At 34.3% G+C, this 15,663-nt stretch overlaps 3 protein-coding genes across 3 annotated transcripts; 2 read left to right on the top strand and 1 right to left on the bottom strand.

The window, feature by feature from the left end:
• The first annotated feature begins 2,133 nt into the window (after positions 1-2,133).
• On the top strand, positions 2,134-3,740 carry LOC101205784 (protein PHYTOCHROME KINASE SUBSTRATE 1). The gene has a single exon (XM_004135411.3). It carries the CDS (start codon positions 2,232-2,234, stop codon positions 3,573-3,575), a length of 1,344 nt encoding a protein of 447 aa, XP_004135459.1. The 5' UTR covers positions 2,134-2,231; the 3' UTR covers positions 3,576-3,740.
• Positions 3,741-5,722: 1,982 nt separating this feature from the next.
• LOC101206018 (sphinganine C4-monooxygenase 2) lies at positions 5,723-8,726 on the bottom strand. Its single transcript, XM_004135412.3, has 2 exons — positions 8,105-8,726; positions 5,723-6,563 (listed from the first exon to the last, which is right to left on the bottom strand). The coding sequence occupies exons 1-2, from the start codon at positions 8,324-8,326 to the stop codon at positions 6,024-6,026; spliced, it is 762 nt and encodes a 253-aa protein (XP_004135460.1). The 5' UTR covers positions 8,327-8,726; the 3' UTR covers positions 5,723-6,023.
• Positions 8,727-8,993: 267 nt separating this feature from the next.
• Positions 8,994-13,148, top strand: LOC101219780 (ran guanine nucleotide release factor). The gene is made up of 8 exons (XM_004135131.3): positions 8,994-9,100; positions 9,194-9,291; positions 9,405-9,440; positions 9,571-9,708; positions 10,278-10,364; positions 11,207-11,254; positions 11,337-11,413; positions 12,578-13,148. Exons 2-8 carry the CDS (start codon positions 9,217-9,219, stop codon positions 12,723-12,725), a joined length of 609 nt encoding a protein of 202 aa, XP_004135179.1. The 5' UTR covers positions 8,994-9,100; positions 9,194-9,216; the 3' UTR covers positions 12,726-13,148.
• The last annotated feature ends 2,515 nt before the right edge of the window (positions 13,149-15,663 follow it).

The raw sequence follows: 15,663 nt of genomic DNA, 5'->3' as shown, positions 1-15,663 counted from the left end.
ATATATTTATACATTTCAAAATAATAATTAATAATAATATTATATCTTTTTTTTCCAATTTTATTTTAAATAGTTTGATCATATTGATTAATTTGGAATGGTGTAAATTTGACATAAAAGGCATCTTTATCCAAATGATCATTGGGTGGTTGTACTTCTTCATTTCTTATACTTTAAAAAGAAAATATGTTATGGTTTTTCTAATACATCATATAAAATATTTTTAGACATTTTTAAATATAACAAAAATAATTCACTTCATCTTCCACCCTTCTATAAGATCGATCTCTAGATTGTTGATAGAACAATTTTTTTTAAAAAAAAACATATCTTAATTAGTTCTCTTCTTTATTATTATTTTCTTAGTTAAAACATAATTAGTTAGTGGTATTTTTAGTGGTTCCCGTGTCATAAAGAATACCTACTATATTATTTTAAAAACAACATTTGGAGTTTGAAAGTTGAACTTTTGATTAGATTGTACAAACACTACAACCTTTTAGTTATAATAATTAAGAGAAAAACACGTTGTTGAAAGCTAAAAGAACACCATTGCAAGTCTTATATACATTACACTATATATATTTGTTACTTTCACATTACGTTGGACATAATTGAATTTAGTTTGAAAAGAAAGAGTTAACTAAAAGTAAAGTTGAAATAATAGAAAAGGGTAGCAAGTGAGGAAAGAATGGAGGCTTATATTGGTAAGAAGAGATGTCGACATAAATGCATGTACGTGTATGAATTGGAACCTTGTTTTAAATGTGGTTTAAAAGAGCATAGAGTGTATTGAAATATATAAATGAAGCTAAGATATGATTATGGAAAAATGTAAAATCATAGGATCATAGGAGAAAAGAGAAAGAAAGACAAAAAGAGCCCACTTGAACTGATAGTACATTATGCTGTCTCTCTCCCCCCTTCACTTCATTTGTCTTTGTGTGTAAAGAAAGAAAGTTTTATGTTTTTAACTCAACCATTTATTTAATGCATTCCCCAGGACCCCTCTCAGGTACACCATTCAACCATCTTGATAACTTTTGATATGAAATTTTGAATTTATCTTTTTTCTTTTCTTTCCTTTATTGGGTGAAAATGAATTCTTAAATATTTCTCGTATATCAGAGAAGGAGGAAGTAACATTACACAAAAATGTTAAATCTCCATTAAAGCTTTTTTTAAGAAAAAAATTCATTCTACGGACCAAACTAGCTAGAGTTTAATACAACACACTCCTCACGAAAAATAGTGGAGAACCATCTAAGAATAACTACGTTAATCTCACCCCAATCTTTAAGCCAACAAAAGAACAAAAAACGCCATGCGCAATTGCCACATGAGCTAGACAGTTCACCATCTTGTTAGTCTCTACAAAGCACCAAACAACTGAGGAGACATTTGTACGAATGGACAAGTAGTAAATCTCATCAACAAAGGAGCCAAACTCAGTCAAGTCGGAAGCTCTATGGATATTTTAAGCAAGTAAGTGAAGGTAAATTTAATATAATTAATTTATCATCTAACAACTCCTTTTTAATATATTTAATTATACATTATTCAACTCACATTTCTCTATTCATATATTTATGTTATTTTACGTAATTTATGACTTTAGTATAGGGTTTAGAGAAATGTGAGTTGAATAATGTATAATTAAATTCGTAACTTATGTCTTTGGTAGCTTAAGTTTATGAGTGAAGGTGATCTTAATTATATACGCTTGAACGCACGACTTTTTAGACCACATTACTCTCTTGATCCAATAACTCAAGCTGTCGAACAAAGTTAAATTAATTTAATTATATATATCATACTATCATAGAGACACTTTAATATGAAATTTGACATCTTTTTTTAATATATGTATATATATATATATATTTTTTTTGCTACTTATAGACATAGCTAACACATATTGATATTGAACAAGCTAAGTGTTAGTATCAAACTTTTTGTTGATAATTTCATATGTTGAAAAAACTAAAATAATGAATTATTTCTTTCGTGGCTAGTTTTGAGATTGATCATACTTACTATCAAATATCTCCACGTCAATGCATGGCTGAATGAACCTCTATTAAAGAAAGCCTTTTTCCTCTGCTTTCCATATCCATCTAGGAGACATAGCTTCTGTCCTTCTCAAGAATCATTAGATTCTTCTTCCATTTGTGTCATCTTAGTTTTACCTTTTTGGTGTCTCTATTTCCATTATCCATTATCCATTATCCATGGGAAGAGTTAGCTTGCCACCACCTGTTTGTGATACAAATCTCTCTCAAAGACTATCTTTTGAGAACAACAACAATAATAACAATTACCATCTTCGTGAAGCTTCTTTTTCTTCCTATTTGAACCATGCAGAGAAAGAATTTGTTCGTAAACTTGCTGAATCAACAAGGGATCATCATCGCTCAAATTCCACTAAAACTCAAGAAGATGATGGAGATATTGAAGTTTTTGGAGCAGAGAAATATTTCAATGGAGCCATATTTGAAACCACCCCTAAGCCCCTCAAATTCCGCCCCAAAAAGCAACAACAGAAGATGATGAATATCCTTCACACCAACCACCCAAAAACTCCAAGTCTCCGTTCTGAATCCAGTTGGAATAGCCAAAATCCATTGTTGCAGGGTAGTACTGTTGTAGGTACAAACTCTAATTCTTCCAACCCAACAAAGAAGAAGAAGAATTCCTCACAATTGGCTAAAGACTTTCTTTATAATTGCTATTGCTGGGACAACAAATCGGTGGAATCTATGAATCACAATGCCAAAGGCAAATCAAAGCCAAAGCCAAAGCCAAAACAGAAACAACAACAGACCAAAACAGGGATAAATTTTACGTTTCAAAGCTCAATCCCAGCTGAAGCAGCCAAGAAAATGCAAATTCAAGTAGAAGAACAACAAGGGAGAGAATCAATTGAGGTTTTTGGATCTTCTTTAATGGGGAAGCCATCAAATAATCTGGATGCTCTGAACTTGAACAATTTCGAGAAGAAGCTTTCGACGATGACATGGAATGACATCGTTCCAAGAGTGAAGGATTCTTCAAATTCAAATATTTCCCCCACTGATAATTCCAATTTAATCTACAACGACGATGTTGAAAGCGATTCAAGTTCGGATCTTTTCGAGATTGAGAGCATAACAAAGAACCCCAATTCGTTTCTCACACGACAAGGCTCTGATTCAACGGATTGTTGTGTGACACCCACTACTTGTTATGCACCGAGTGAGGCTAGCATTGAGTGGAGTGTCGTCACCACCAGTGCTGCCGATTTCTCCGTCGTGTCGGATTACGATGAACGCCGTCTCTCCATCAACAGCCCTGTCAGAAACGTGACACCTGCCGCTGCTGCCTCCTACATTCAGAGGCGGCGTTCGAATCTTCTAATGGGTTGCAAGAATCAGAAGGCGGTGATGGTGGCCGGAGATAAGTATAGTTCTGCCACGGAAGTTCACCGGAGATCGGAGTCGTTCGGAAGAATGACGAGGTTGGAAACTCAGAGGCTTGCTACGAATTCACTTCCTCGTCTGTATTCGCCTCAAATCTCTAGTATTTTGTATGTTTAGCTTTTGATTTTGAGTTTATTCGTCCTATGTTGGATTTTTCTTTGCAATTTAATCATCGGGTAATAGAGTTTTAATACGAATCTTGATTCAAATGAATTGAGATAATTAATGTAAAATATTTTCATCGGTATAATGCTTGAGATATGAAAATTTCAACTTCACTAATGTTCACTCTTCAATCTTAATATGAAAATAGCACGAATATTGTTCACCCTTTGTTAACTCAACATCTTAATACGAAAATAGCATAATACAAAAATTACAGCAAACAGCCAAATTTAGGAAATAAAGGAAACGGAAGTTAACAAAATATTTGCAAAATTTTGAAATTGGGAAAAATGGCAAAGTTGAATAGCAAAATTTTAAAATTTTATTAATAGATATTAACAGTTATTGAAATGATTGATTGATAGAAAGGTTGATTAGAGTCCAAATATTTGTTATAATTTATTTTGCTATTTTTGAAATGCTTGATTGATAGAAAGGTTGATTAGAGTCCAAAAATTTGTTATAATTTATTTTGCTATTTTTAAAAATACCTATATGTATGGATGTATATAGCAAAATTATATATATATACATACATATATACAACAATGAGAAAATATTTACAAAAATAGCAGATGTTAAAAAAATAAAATAAAATGTCAATTTTAATAATGGGTAACACATTTCTTAAATTGAAAATTATTATTGATAACATTTGTCAATAATAGTTGCTTATAAAATCTTATCAATATTGTTACGGATAGCTTTCAATTTGAGAAGATTGAAAATTAGAACTCTAATTATGATAAATAGAAAATTACTTGAGAGATAGCACTTCATAATAACTATTAATAATATATTTTAATTTTAATTTGAGAAATTCTCAAAAAAAAAAAAAAAAAAGTATTTTAGTCTTAATCATTATCAATAATTAATAGAAATGGAAATCAGTTTTTTCATTTAGACAATACCGTTATTTTAAAGAAAATTAAAGATGATACCAACTAGGACTTTTGCTTTTCAATATTCCACCAAAATTGACAAGATTAGATCTTACATTCTTGCAAATAAAAAAAAAAATCATTTATTATTATAATTTACTGCTTTTCAGGAATGAACTTTTTCTTTTTTTAAAAAAAAAATCTTTATGAAATTTTTTAAAGGAATTTATCAACTTTTATGTTTATCTCAAAAGATATTCCTACAGTCAAATATGGTATTTTTCTATAAAAAGATACCATCTTTTTCTTCTCTATTCCTCTCTCCTTTTTAATATTCATGATCATCATCCAACTCATTTAATTTTAATCATTAATTTGTTTCTCAATGGTACAACTTTAATTCAAAACATTTATTACCAATTATTTGCTTTTATCTTCTCCCCTTGGTACTTCTTAATTCATTATGGAATAATGCAGCAACATACAAAAAAAGGGGGGAAAAGCATTAAAAATACAAGAGATGGAGGAAGATATTGTTTTTAATACTCAAAAGTATATTATATAAATAAATGTGGGTGATTGTGATTTGTTACTTTGATATTATTTTAATAATTAGTTTCCTAAAATGAGATGATAGTTGTTGAGACATGCAAGCATTTTCAAAATTAGCCCTGAGGTTTTAAATTGATAAAAACCCCTAAAGCCTAAGGGCATTTCCCTTCTGTGAAGGAATCTAGTTCCAATATATTAATTTGAGAAAAACTTTTGTCAGAAACAAGGAAGTTACATTTCCCAATATATATATATAGATGGGCATTGCAAATTCCAGATCATATAGAGACATAAGACACCAAAGTATTATATTCCTGCAATTAACTGGCAATAGCTAAAGTCAAGCTGTCTAATGTGATCTGATGTTTGACCGACAGTTGTTGCCAAGCTTGCTTAGTTTCAATGAAGCAACTGGGTCCTAAAATATACTGCATTAATATATGCTTATTGTTCAATTCATAAAGTTATATCATTTCACTTGTATCTTTATTTAAGAAATGATATCTATTAATCATACCATGTGAAACTAAATAAAATGAGCCTAACCTATCCACATGCACATTCTCTCCTTACGTGTCAAAATTTAGATGAAAATCGCTCATCCCCCAAGCCACATAACAATGTTTGGCCTACATTTGCTTCTTTACCAGATCGGATCAATCTAAATTAGCACAAGAAAGATATACTTCACAATGTCATTAAGTACCGGTTACCCCAATTTGAAAAAGGAAAAAAGTCAAGGGGGTTATCTGTTCAAAAGGATTAGGTACAAGAAAAGAAAAAAAAAAAAAAAGGAAAATGGTTCAAATCACAACATGATTCAGCTATGGAACTTCGAGGAAATGATAGTAACAAAAGTGTAAGACACAAGAATAGGTGTATGATACAAATTTAGCACTATGGTGGTTGGCTAACAGGGAGAGAAAAAATTAACACGGACGCAAATAATATATGATTGCTATTTGAACTAATCTTCCTTAACTCGTGCTTCGAAACCACCCCCTGCTCTCTTCTCTAATGAGTAAGGCATATAGGTGCCAAATATTCTATCCCACGTAACAAAAAATGGCTGTGAGAAGTTATACTTACTGCCATATAGCTGGTGATGAACATCATGATATGCAGAATTGTTTCTGAAGAACACGTGGAAAAGGTTCCCAGGAAGCCATAATCCACAATGGTCATCCACTGTCTTGATGGTGGCAAAGGAAAAGAAAAAGATGGCAACTCGAGGTGACATCCCAGAAACGAGAAAAGATAAAGCCCCACCAATTGTGTCAAGGAGAAGACCCTCCAACGGATGATTGTATAAAGCTCCAAATGCATAAGGTACAACCAAACGGTGATGCTGGGAATGAACGTGCTTGTACAGAAACTTGTTCTGATGCATGTATCTGTGAATGAAATATTGCCAAGTGTCCAACACTAGCATAGCAACAATAAACTGAACTACAATTGTTAGCCAAGATTTTGGACCTGTAGCAACCTCCCCATCAGTTTCAGTTACCTACATATTCAGAACAAAAGCAGTTGTCAGCATACAGGCAATGATCAAATCAACTTTCCCATGTCAAATCCACTCAGCCATAGAAAATATAACGTAACAAATGAGAGCTGCCCAATCATTAGCCATGTTATGAATCTAAGTTTTAGTGAATTAATTACACCTCCATTGCATTAGATGCAGGACAAACTGATAAACTAATGAAACACGTAATGTTCAGCATGAAAAGAGAAATGATTAGATCCAGCATATCAGAAATTAATTGCAGGATCTACAGAATAATGCTTAACCAATATAACATTGCAATTTTGGCCCCTTGAAAATAAGTTCTTTAATCCCTTCATTTTCACGAATGTGCAGGTTTTCCACATCACAAAAACTGACTTCAACAGAACAAACCAATTTTTGTTTCTTAATCATATTGAATAATGGCTAGTTGACATTTACAGCCAGTACTCGAATGGTGAGTAAACAAATATATGTGAAGGAAATCAGACACTGAAAAAGACTGCAGAGACGTGTATATAAGAAATGTGGCCCAATATGCTTCACTATTGAAACTCATATTAAGGACAGCAGAACCCAAAAAAAGATGCTATCAATGTAGAAAGTTACAATTGAAGCACAGCTGAGTAATCTCAGATGTAGACCAGGAATAAAAAAAAAGGTGCGCAGCCTATCAACCTAGATTAATTGTGTCCCTTACTTTTCCTTAACCCCTAAATCCCAAGACATATGGGGGGAAAGTGATTGAGACTTATGCACCATTCACCACTAGTTGCAGTAGAGTAAATCTGGTGGCATCCATGAGACAACTCAAGGATTAATTTTCATTTGAGATGCACACACCAAAGAAAAAGCAAACAAAAGTTTCATAAAAAACCAGTGGAAAAACATGTTCTTTCAATAGAAGATGTTTATACACACGACTAACTAATCAAAACTAAAATACAGTGACATTTTGGGATACTACTTTTCTCTCCTTTATTAACTCTTTATTTTGCAGGGGAGACAACAATTTTGAAGCAGAGTAGTTCAAGAATCACGGATGAAAGTTTTTCAAGGAAAGTGACCTAACCAGAAGAAATAAGTGATTCAGCGCAAACAAAATGAATCTTCAGAAAAAAAATATATTGATCAATCTTGGTCTGGAAGACTAGGAAGTACAAAGGTCCAACACTCCACAACTGATGCTGGTAATATATAGTTCATAAAATTTAACAAGAACCAAGCAAGTCAACCAGTAATAAATTTCGCAGTACTGATCAGTAATCACTAGTACAATTACTTCTCAACAAACAGTCCAGACTTAATGCTATATCTAGTGTCCACAAACCCACGAGAGGGGGACCGGGCAGAGATAAAATTCACATCAAGTGATTCTTACACTTTCCATATAACTCATTGCCACCTCTTTCAACTATTAATACCCTATTGATATTTGATCCCGACTTCATACAAAGGTTGACAAAGTCACAAAGTATGATGAAAAGCATACACTCATAGAAATTAATGAACTTTAGTGGAGATTATTCAATGCATACCTTAAACAAGAGGATTGCAACGATTGCCTGAATAATCTGTTGAAGGAAAACGCCTCTAACCACAGTGCTTTTAGACACTAAGTTCTTCTCCAGCTCATCTTTCTTAGAGTGTAACCGGTAGTTCTCAAATGAGCCAAGAAGAATGTAAAGCCCAGAATATAGCCAATAAACCACAATTGGTACAAAAGTACCCAAAATTTGATCAGAGATTACAATACCCATGTTGGAAAAGGAACTAGAAAAGATCAAATACTAAACCCCAAAAGCAGCCGGAATTGCATTAGGAACCAAAAACCCAAATCTCAGCTCACGTACAGTTTTCCGGCAGGTTAAGAAAGAGCAGGAAGGGAATCCCAAATCCAATTCCTATGATGGGAAAGGAGAACAGGGGATCACCTTCCTACACTAGCCTTTCTACAAGAAGGAAAAGAAACGGAACAAATGAACACCCAGAAATCAAAATCAACGGAAGAAGAGGAAAATGAAAAAGGATTCGAGCTAGGGTTTACAGAAAAAACAAAGAAAAATCTGTGGGAGTGGTACGAATCATGGAAGAGAGAGGATGGAGATCGAGAAGAATCAAACTACGTCGTTTTTTTTTTAAAAGAAAAAATAATTATTCCATTTCCAACGATGAAAATGTCATCGTGGAGAAGAAAAGGTTTGATTCGGAGCTCGTCATACACGTGGCAACCTCCCAAAGAGTCAAAACAAGGCCCAGCCTGATGTAGGGCTGTGATTGAATACTACATAACTCAAATCGAACCGAACCGAACCGAATCGTTATTTACAAACCATTCATGCTTCCGTGGTTCTGGTTTTGACGAACCAACGGCTCGGTCCAGTGTTTTTTCCGGTTGGGTGTGAAGCATAGTTTTGAAGCAAACGTGGCGGTATGCGTTGAATGGACGCACTTGCTGGGGTCTCCTATATAAACCGGCCGCGGCTTTCAGAAACTTCCACATCAACGGTGAAGTTTCGTATTTCGATACTAAGGTACAATCAGTTATTCTTTTTGAAAACAAGAATATTTGTCTTCTCTTTGATTGTTTTCAAATCATTCTTCGTTATCTTCTTCTAATGTTGTAGGAGACTTTTGGGTTTTGGTTAAAATGTCGGCTGATTTCTCTACAGAGCGTGCTCTGTTCGGGGGAGCTATAGTTAGCACATTTCCTCTTAGATTCCAGGTTTGTCTTCTTTAATTGCGATTCTGTCTCTTTCCTTTTTGTTGTATCACTTTTTGTATCTTTATTTAATTCTTTAAATTCATATATTTAATTCTTTATTGTTGTAACTCCAGGATGTGAGCAACGTTCGACAAGTTCCTGATCATCAGGTTGGTAGCCATTTGATTCTTCTATGAAGATAGTTAAGGTTATTTTTTAGTTAAAGCTACTGACTTTGGAAAGTTGCTAATGTTTTTTTCTTCCCCTTCTTTTTTGAATATGTTTGTGGCGGATTTATAGGAAGTGTTTGTGGATCCATCTCGGGATGAAAGCTTGATCTTTGAGCTTCTAGATTTTAAGCATGATGTTGGTGACAATGGAAGTGCTGTTTGGTTCCTTCAAGACCTTGCCACTGAGCAGGATGCTGAGGGAAGCGTGGTAAATCTTACTTTTACTTTATGATATACATTTTCTCATCTTTGCTTACTGCCTGCTCTCTCTGCTGTCAGTTTAACATCCAAGTATTAACTAGTAAGCAACAATTTGAGATGGGTTTGCTTGTTTTGTCCATTAAGTACTTAGTTAGAGAGTGTGTGATGTTTTATGGGGGTGATCAGAGATGTTTGAAGAAGTAATTATTTATCTAGTAATATCAGTTTCACTCATCACAAAAGAACTTCCATCTTTCTTCTTTTACAAACTTTGGAAATATGAGAAACAGGACCCTGTGTGTGGATAGTGTAGTCTTCTAAGTTTAATTTCAAGAGATTGATGTCACATTTTATGCAGTCAGATGTTATGGGCTAACTCAAAGCACAGTCATGTTATGTTAGTATTTTGCCTTCTGTTCCAATTAGTTTTTATCTATAAATAAATGTTTGCTTCATTGTTTCATCTTCTTGCAATCCGCACCATCACATTGTCTTATGATATTCTGAACTTGAGCTCTTGATGTAATTTCATGGAATCATGTCGTTTGTTTTACTTATCATGCAATACTTCTTCAGGTGATTGAGCAATCTGGGGTGATCGAGGCACCTGAACTGTGTTATGGAAATATACCTTCTGTAGCTACAACTGCCGTTGGCCAGATGGTATGTGCTGCTGCTGTGTGTGCTGGTTTATCAATTACATAGCTGGTTGGATATTTTAGCTTCAAAACACATCCTTCTTTTCATTTTACTTTATTTAGTAACTTTTTTGTTTCTCGTACCATTTTTGTTTATAATACTAAGTTTACTTCCTCTAGAAAATTTGCATGCTTGCTATTGTTTAACATAGCCTTCAACTCCAACCATTAGCAATCAAATTAGAGATGTCATGTTACTTTGAATTTGTTGTAATTTTAGAAATTTGGCCTTTTTGTATGTCTTGGGTTAGCTACTTCGGATTTAGTTTGTTCTGTTTTTATATGCATTGTGTGAATCACTATATTTAGAACTGTTCAGCTGAGACGCATATCTCATGAACAAAATGAAAGACAGAAGTAGAGGCACATGCTCGATGCCTCTCTATCATAATTACAAAGTTAATAATAATAACAGTGCACTAACAAAAGGATGACATTGATTGGTACTACTACTGTTTCACTTAACTGACACAGATCTCTATAGCAAATTCTTTCTTAGTCATGCTCAAAGTGATGCCAGCATTACTAATCAATTTCGTTGTTTCTATTTTTTGTTATATCTGGCATGGTTCTTTGGTTTAAATTTGTTGGTTTGGATGCATCTGCTAAATGTACCAGGCCTGTCAAGACTTTGTTTTTAATTTATTCATGAGAATCATTGGATGTCAGTTGAACTTCGACTTTTCCATGAATTTTTATCCAGTTTTCCTGCTCAGTTGTTGGCAGTTGTTATGGTTGCTAACCGCCATGACTTTGTCACACTTTTTCTTCCCCTTTTTTAAATGGGTCTTGTTTCTGTCCGTTTAGGCAATTTCAAAGGGCCGGCAAGGAAGAGAAGCTCAAAATATTGTCAGGGTAACCTCTCTTATTTTCTTTACCCTAGTGTGGTGGTTCCCAATGTCTTGTAGGATTAAAATCTGTTTATTGCTTTATGCAGGTTTATTTGGCAAATCTGCGACTTAAGGGAGTTGGTACAGATGTGCTAATCTCTGCATATGAACCCATTGTCATAAAGTGAGTAATTACTCTCAAACAAAAGGAAACAAACAATTAGTAGAATTCTAAGTGAAATAGTTAGTTAAGTCATAGTCTACTTAGATGCATGATATTACTATTGACATCACCACTCCGGCACCTACTCCCTTGACAAACTTATTTAAGGGGCTCACATTCCCCTCACTGCAAAAAATACCCTCCATGATACCACAAATTTGACCTGGTCCTCATGTTTATTCCTCCTTGTGTTTTTTCCTATCACTGCCCCTTGCCCACACTTTCACTTTGGCCAACCTCAACTGTGAAATATAAAATAGTAGTGTCAGGAACTTCCTGGTGATAGGCATCCTTACCAACTCTCTTAGATATAGGTTTTAGGACCATACTAATGTAAGATGTGTGTTTTCATTCCCCTTATTGCCACTGGCCTCTGTCTGTGAAATATGAATAAATATACAAGTTCATCGATTGTTTTACATTGCTAGCTCTCTTCATGCAGTCTACTTGAATGAGTATTTCATATTTATTCATATCACTCCAGATGTACACTCCCGTAATAGGGTCCACCGTCCTCACTACAATGATCTACCAGGCGGATAACTAATTTGAAAGCTAAATAACTAATTATTACCCTCTGTTTTCCTTCTTGTACATGAAGCATATGGAGAATCTTACTTGTTCAGTTTGTATTTTTTTGCGTGTTCTTAATTTGAAATTTAGGATTAGTTACCATCTGTCATATTGCCAATAATCATAACTCAAGCTGTTTTGCTTTACATCGTAGAATAATGCATACAACGCTTTCTTCTTTACAATGTTGATTGGTTTCCTTTACACCAGGGCTAACAGCCAGATTGAACTGTTATGGTCTAGTATAAGAAAACATGATACTGAGAAACTCAAGAACGTAGAGATGCATCCCGAAAGGATGGCACTATCTCAATCATTTTGTAGGGTGATAAGGGCCCAAACAGAACCATCTATTTTAATTGGCCAACTTGGCTAAGTTACATTTTTATATCTGGCCCAGTCTGAAGCAAAGCCCATTTTCTTACGTCTTCATAAATTACAACCCAAATAGGATTCAAACGTGCAACTAGCATAGCATATCTTTCTTCTTGTACCTGTCACTTGCAACGCAACACTATTGCTTATAATTGTGCTACATTGCTGTGGTTGCAGTCCTTTGAGCGAAAGTGCTAGCTCTGTCGGCTCTGGTTTGGCCACTCCTGCCTCACACTCAGGTTACATGCCAATGCCTGAGGTATTCAAGCTTGCAGTCTCTAGCTTTAAAGTCTGTGACTGGAGCCTTTTTGGTGCGCCTGCCTAATCTAGGAGATAGGATCAGCGTTTGTTCATTATTATTTCATTAGTATGTTATGTTACATTGGGAATGTTCCCTGCTGCTCTCTTGAGTTAGAAATCGTTTGTAGAGGTTTTAGAGCTGTTCGTTGTTGTTGGGTGTTGATTTTTAATCAACGGAAAAGTTGAAAATATGAAGTAATGGCATATGTAAATGGTAGAAGTGCCCTTTAAGGTGGACAAAGTAGAACAAGTATTAGCTGTTTGTAGTAGGACCCCATATTTTTGCATCAGTCAATCACGTGGCAAACAAAAGGTTTGAATATTAAACCGTGACTGACTGGCCATATTATGTAGTCTAGTTTGTGTTTTCACACATGCAATGGTGACCTTTTCTTGGGGGGAAAAAAAGAAAGAAAGAAATTATTGGTGGGCGTTTTACATCAAATTACATCAAATTATTGTCTAATCTTCTAATAATTGCGGAAGGCACAACTACTACCCTCTTTGAAATTACCTTTTTTCTAATTGTTTTTTTTTCAAAGTTTTCTTTTAGATAAGAATCTTGACTTTTGATGACCAGTTTCATATAATTTAATTGATGTTTTATTTATATATCATTAGTTGGAATACTTTTCTTAGAAATGGAATAAGCAAAAGATTAGATTAGAGAGAGAATGAAAGTTTAGAAAGGCATAATTGTTATGATTACAGCACTTATCAGCACCTTCATGGGAAGAGAGAAAGTGCGGTGGCAATGTGAGTTTTTGTTTTTTTGAAGTTTTTGACAAAGTCACTTTGAGTTATGGATGAAAAAAGGGAGAAGAAGAGTCCTGGTCCAGGACGACATTCCATTTAAAGCGGAAGATGGGAGATGGGGCCAATGCCAATTTGCCAACAGGGTTCGATTAGTCGAATTATAACTGTAGCCATGTGGGTTGCCCCTCCCTCACAAGTCCGTTCATGGCTCCGTGCTCTCCAACTCCACTTTTTGAGCTCCCTTTCCTCGGACAGTTTTTGTAACAACCAATTCAGTTTGTTAAGTAAAAGAGTGGCAGAGCCGATATCAAATCAGCAACCTTCCTATAGTATATTATGCAGCATGGTCTGGTTTTAGTTAAAGAGTCAAAAGACAGTATTTCATGTGCTTCATTTTCTGAACTTGAGGTTGCTTTTGATTTAACCGTTTCTTTGGAACTCAAACATTGTCTCGTAAATATGGAGATTAAATTCGAGTAAATGAACTTTTTCATTAGACCTCCATGACATCCACACAATGCTTAGAAGGATGTTAAAAAATTGATCAACTAGAGATTTATTTTGTGGGAGAGATTTGTTCAAATGTCTGCAAGGCAAGACTATTAAGTACGGGTGTGATGTTTAACTACACACTTTAACTCTTAAATTAGTCTCAAATTACAAAACCTTTGATTTAATTGAATGGATTGCCACACCATTATTACTGTGTTGGATGCTTTAGTGCATAGTCTATCCAAATTCTGGTCAACGTCAATTACTCTGAGGTCTTTCATAGGTCCTTTGAACTTCTTTAGGTTCGTAGGTCTTATGAGCTCTCCTAAGCTCTCTCCATGACTTCTCTAGGATTAGGTCCTTCTAAGCTTGACTTCTCTAAGCTTAAAGCCCTCGTGAACTTTTTTATGCTCAAGTCCTCCTAGGCTCTCCATGTATGAGCTTCTCTAGGCTTAGGTCCTCTTAGACTTCTTATTCGGAAACTCAAACCCTCCTAGGCTTCTTATGCCCTCATACCTAGGCGCCTTCAAGCTCTCCTAGGCTTCTCTAGGCTCATGCTCTCCTTAGCTTTCTTAAGCTAACTCTAGGCTCTTGTGAGCTTTTTTTAGGTTTCTTGAGCTCTCTTGGGCTTGTTTTTTTTAGTCTCGTTGTTATTCTATGATCTTCTATCCATTGAAGTAATTAGAGAGATAAAGTCGAGAGATATGAAGGTGAAAGAAATAAAAAGGAAAAAAAATGTTCAACTAAACACTAAAGAAGTAAGGTTTCGACTCTCCTTTAGCAAGATTACTTACTCTTCCATTTGGAATGGTCAAATAAGGCTATTTATAGATCATTCCTCTAACAATCATTTCTAGTTACATGTAACATCGCAATTCTAGTTCAACCGAGTTTCTTGCTAATCGTTGTATATTCATCAGCTTAGTTGGTCAACTTAAATCTTGAGGCATTGATATTTCTTTTCTAGGACATACGCGCTCCATTGTGCTTCCTCTCGATATCCTATGAGCTTGGATCTGTTCTTAGACTTTAGACTTTGTCTTGGAAAACCCTCTACCTATATAAGTTGATCCCTATATGTTTCTAAGCTATTAAATTTTGCACATTATTTTTCATAAAATATTAAACTTAAATGTTTACCTAACATTCGTTTTTTTAATAAAATATTAGAAATCTAAGTGAGAAACTCCCCTTTTTGAGTTCAATTTATGAAAGGTCAATTTACTCACTCTCCCATCTACATTTTCTTAATCATCTTTCTTTCTTTTCCTTCTTCTGTCAAAGTCGTCTTTGATTTTTCTTTTTCTTTTAAAGCAAGTCATATCTAAAATTTATGTTAAATAAGTTAATTAATACACTTCAATAGTTTTATATGGTCTCCTATTTCATATTGGGATGGCAATGCATAAATATGTTTAGTACTAAGCCAACTGTACATACATACATACATACATACATGTACATGTACATGTCCTACTTAACCATCCATGTAATGAATGAATGGTAATTAACAATTCAAAGTCAAATATAAAATACTACGATATAATTTGTTCTTTTTAGATTACTTGAGAGAGTCTAATCGAAAGAGAGATTCTTGAAACCTCATTTTAATTAATATTAGCTTTTGTTTATAATTGACCTAATTAGTACTAATTCGTCTTTAATTTTCTTTTTCCCCCTTTGACGATGATGATGGAGTAAAGATTTTTTTTATT

Source organism: Cucumis sativus, chromosome 5 (assembly GCF_000004075.3).
Source record: "Cucumis sativus cultivar 9930 chromosome 5, Cucumber_9930_V3, whole genome shotgun sequence".
Lineage (NCBI taxonomy): Eukaryota > Viridiplantae > Streptophyta > Magnoliopsida > Cucurbitales > Cucurbitaceae > Cucumis > Cucumis sativus.
Note: the sequence above shows the minus strand (reverse complement) of the source record. Positions and strands in the feature narration are given on the sequence as shown.

Coding starts and splice junctions, on each gene's coding strand:
- LOC101205784 (XM_004135411.3), top strand. CDS start 2,232: ATGGGAAGAGTTAGCTTGCCACCACCTGTTTGTGATACAAATCTCTCT.
- LOC101219780 (XM_004135131.3), top strand. CDS start 9,217: ATGTCGGCTGATTTCTCTACAGAGCGTGCTCTGTTCGGGGGAGCTATA. Junction 9,292..9,404: donor CATTTCCTCTTAGATTCCAG/GTTTGTCTTCTT, acceptor TTGTAACTCCAG/GATGTGAGCAACGTTCGACA. Junction 11,414..12,577: donor TATGAACCCATTGTCATAAA/GTGAGTAATTAC, acceptor CTGTGGTTGCAG/TCCTTTGAGCGAAAGTGCTA.
- LOC101206018 (XM_004135412.3), bottom strand. CDS start 8,326: ATGGGTATTGTAATCTCTGATCAAATTTTGGGTACTTTTGTACCAATT. Junction 6,564..8,104: donor TTGCAATCCTCTTGTTTAAG/GTATGCATTGAA, acceptor CTGAATATGTAG/GTAACTGAAACTGATGGGGA.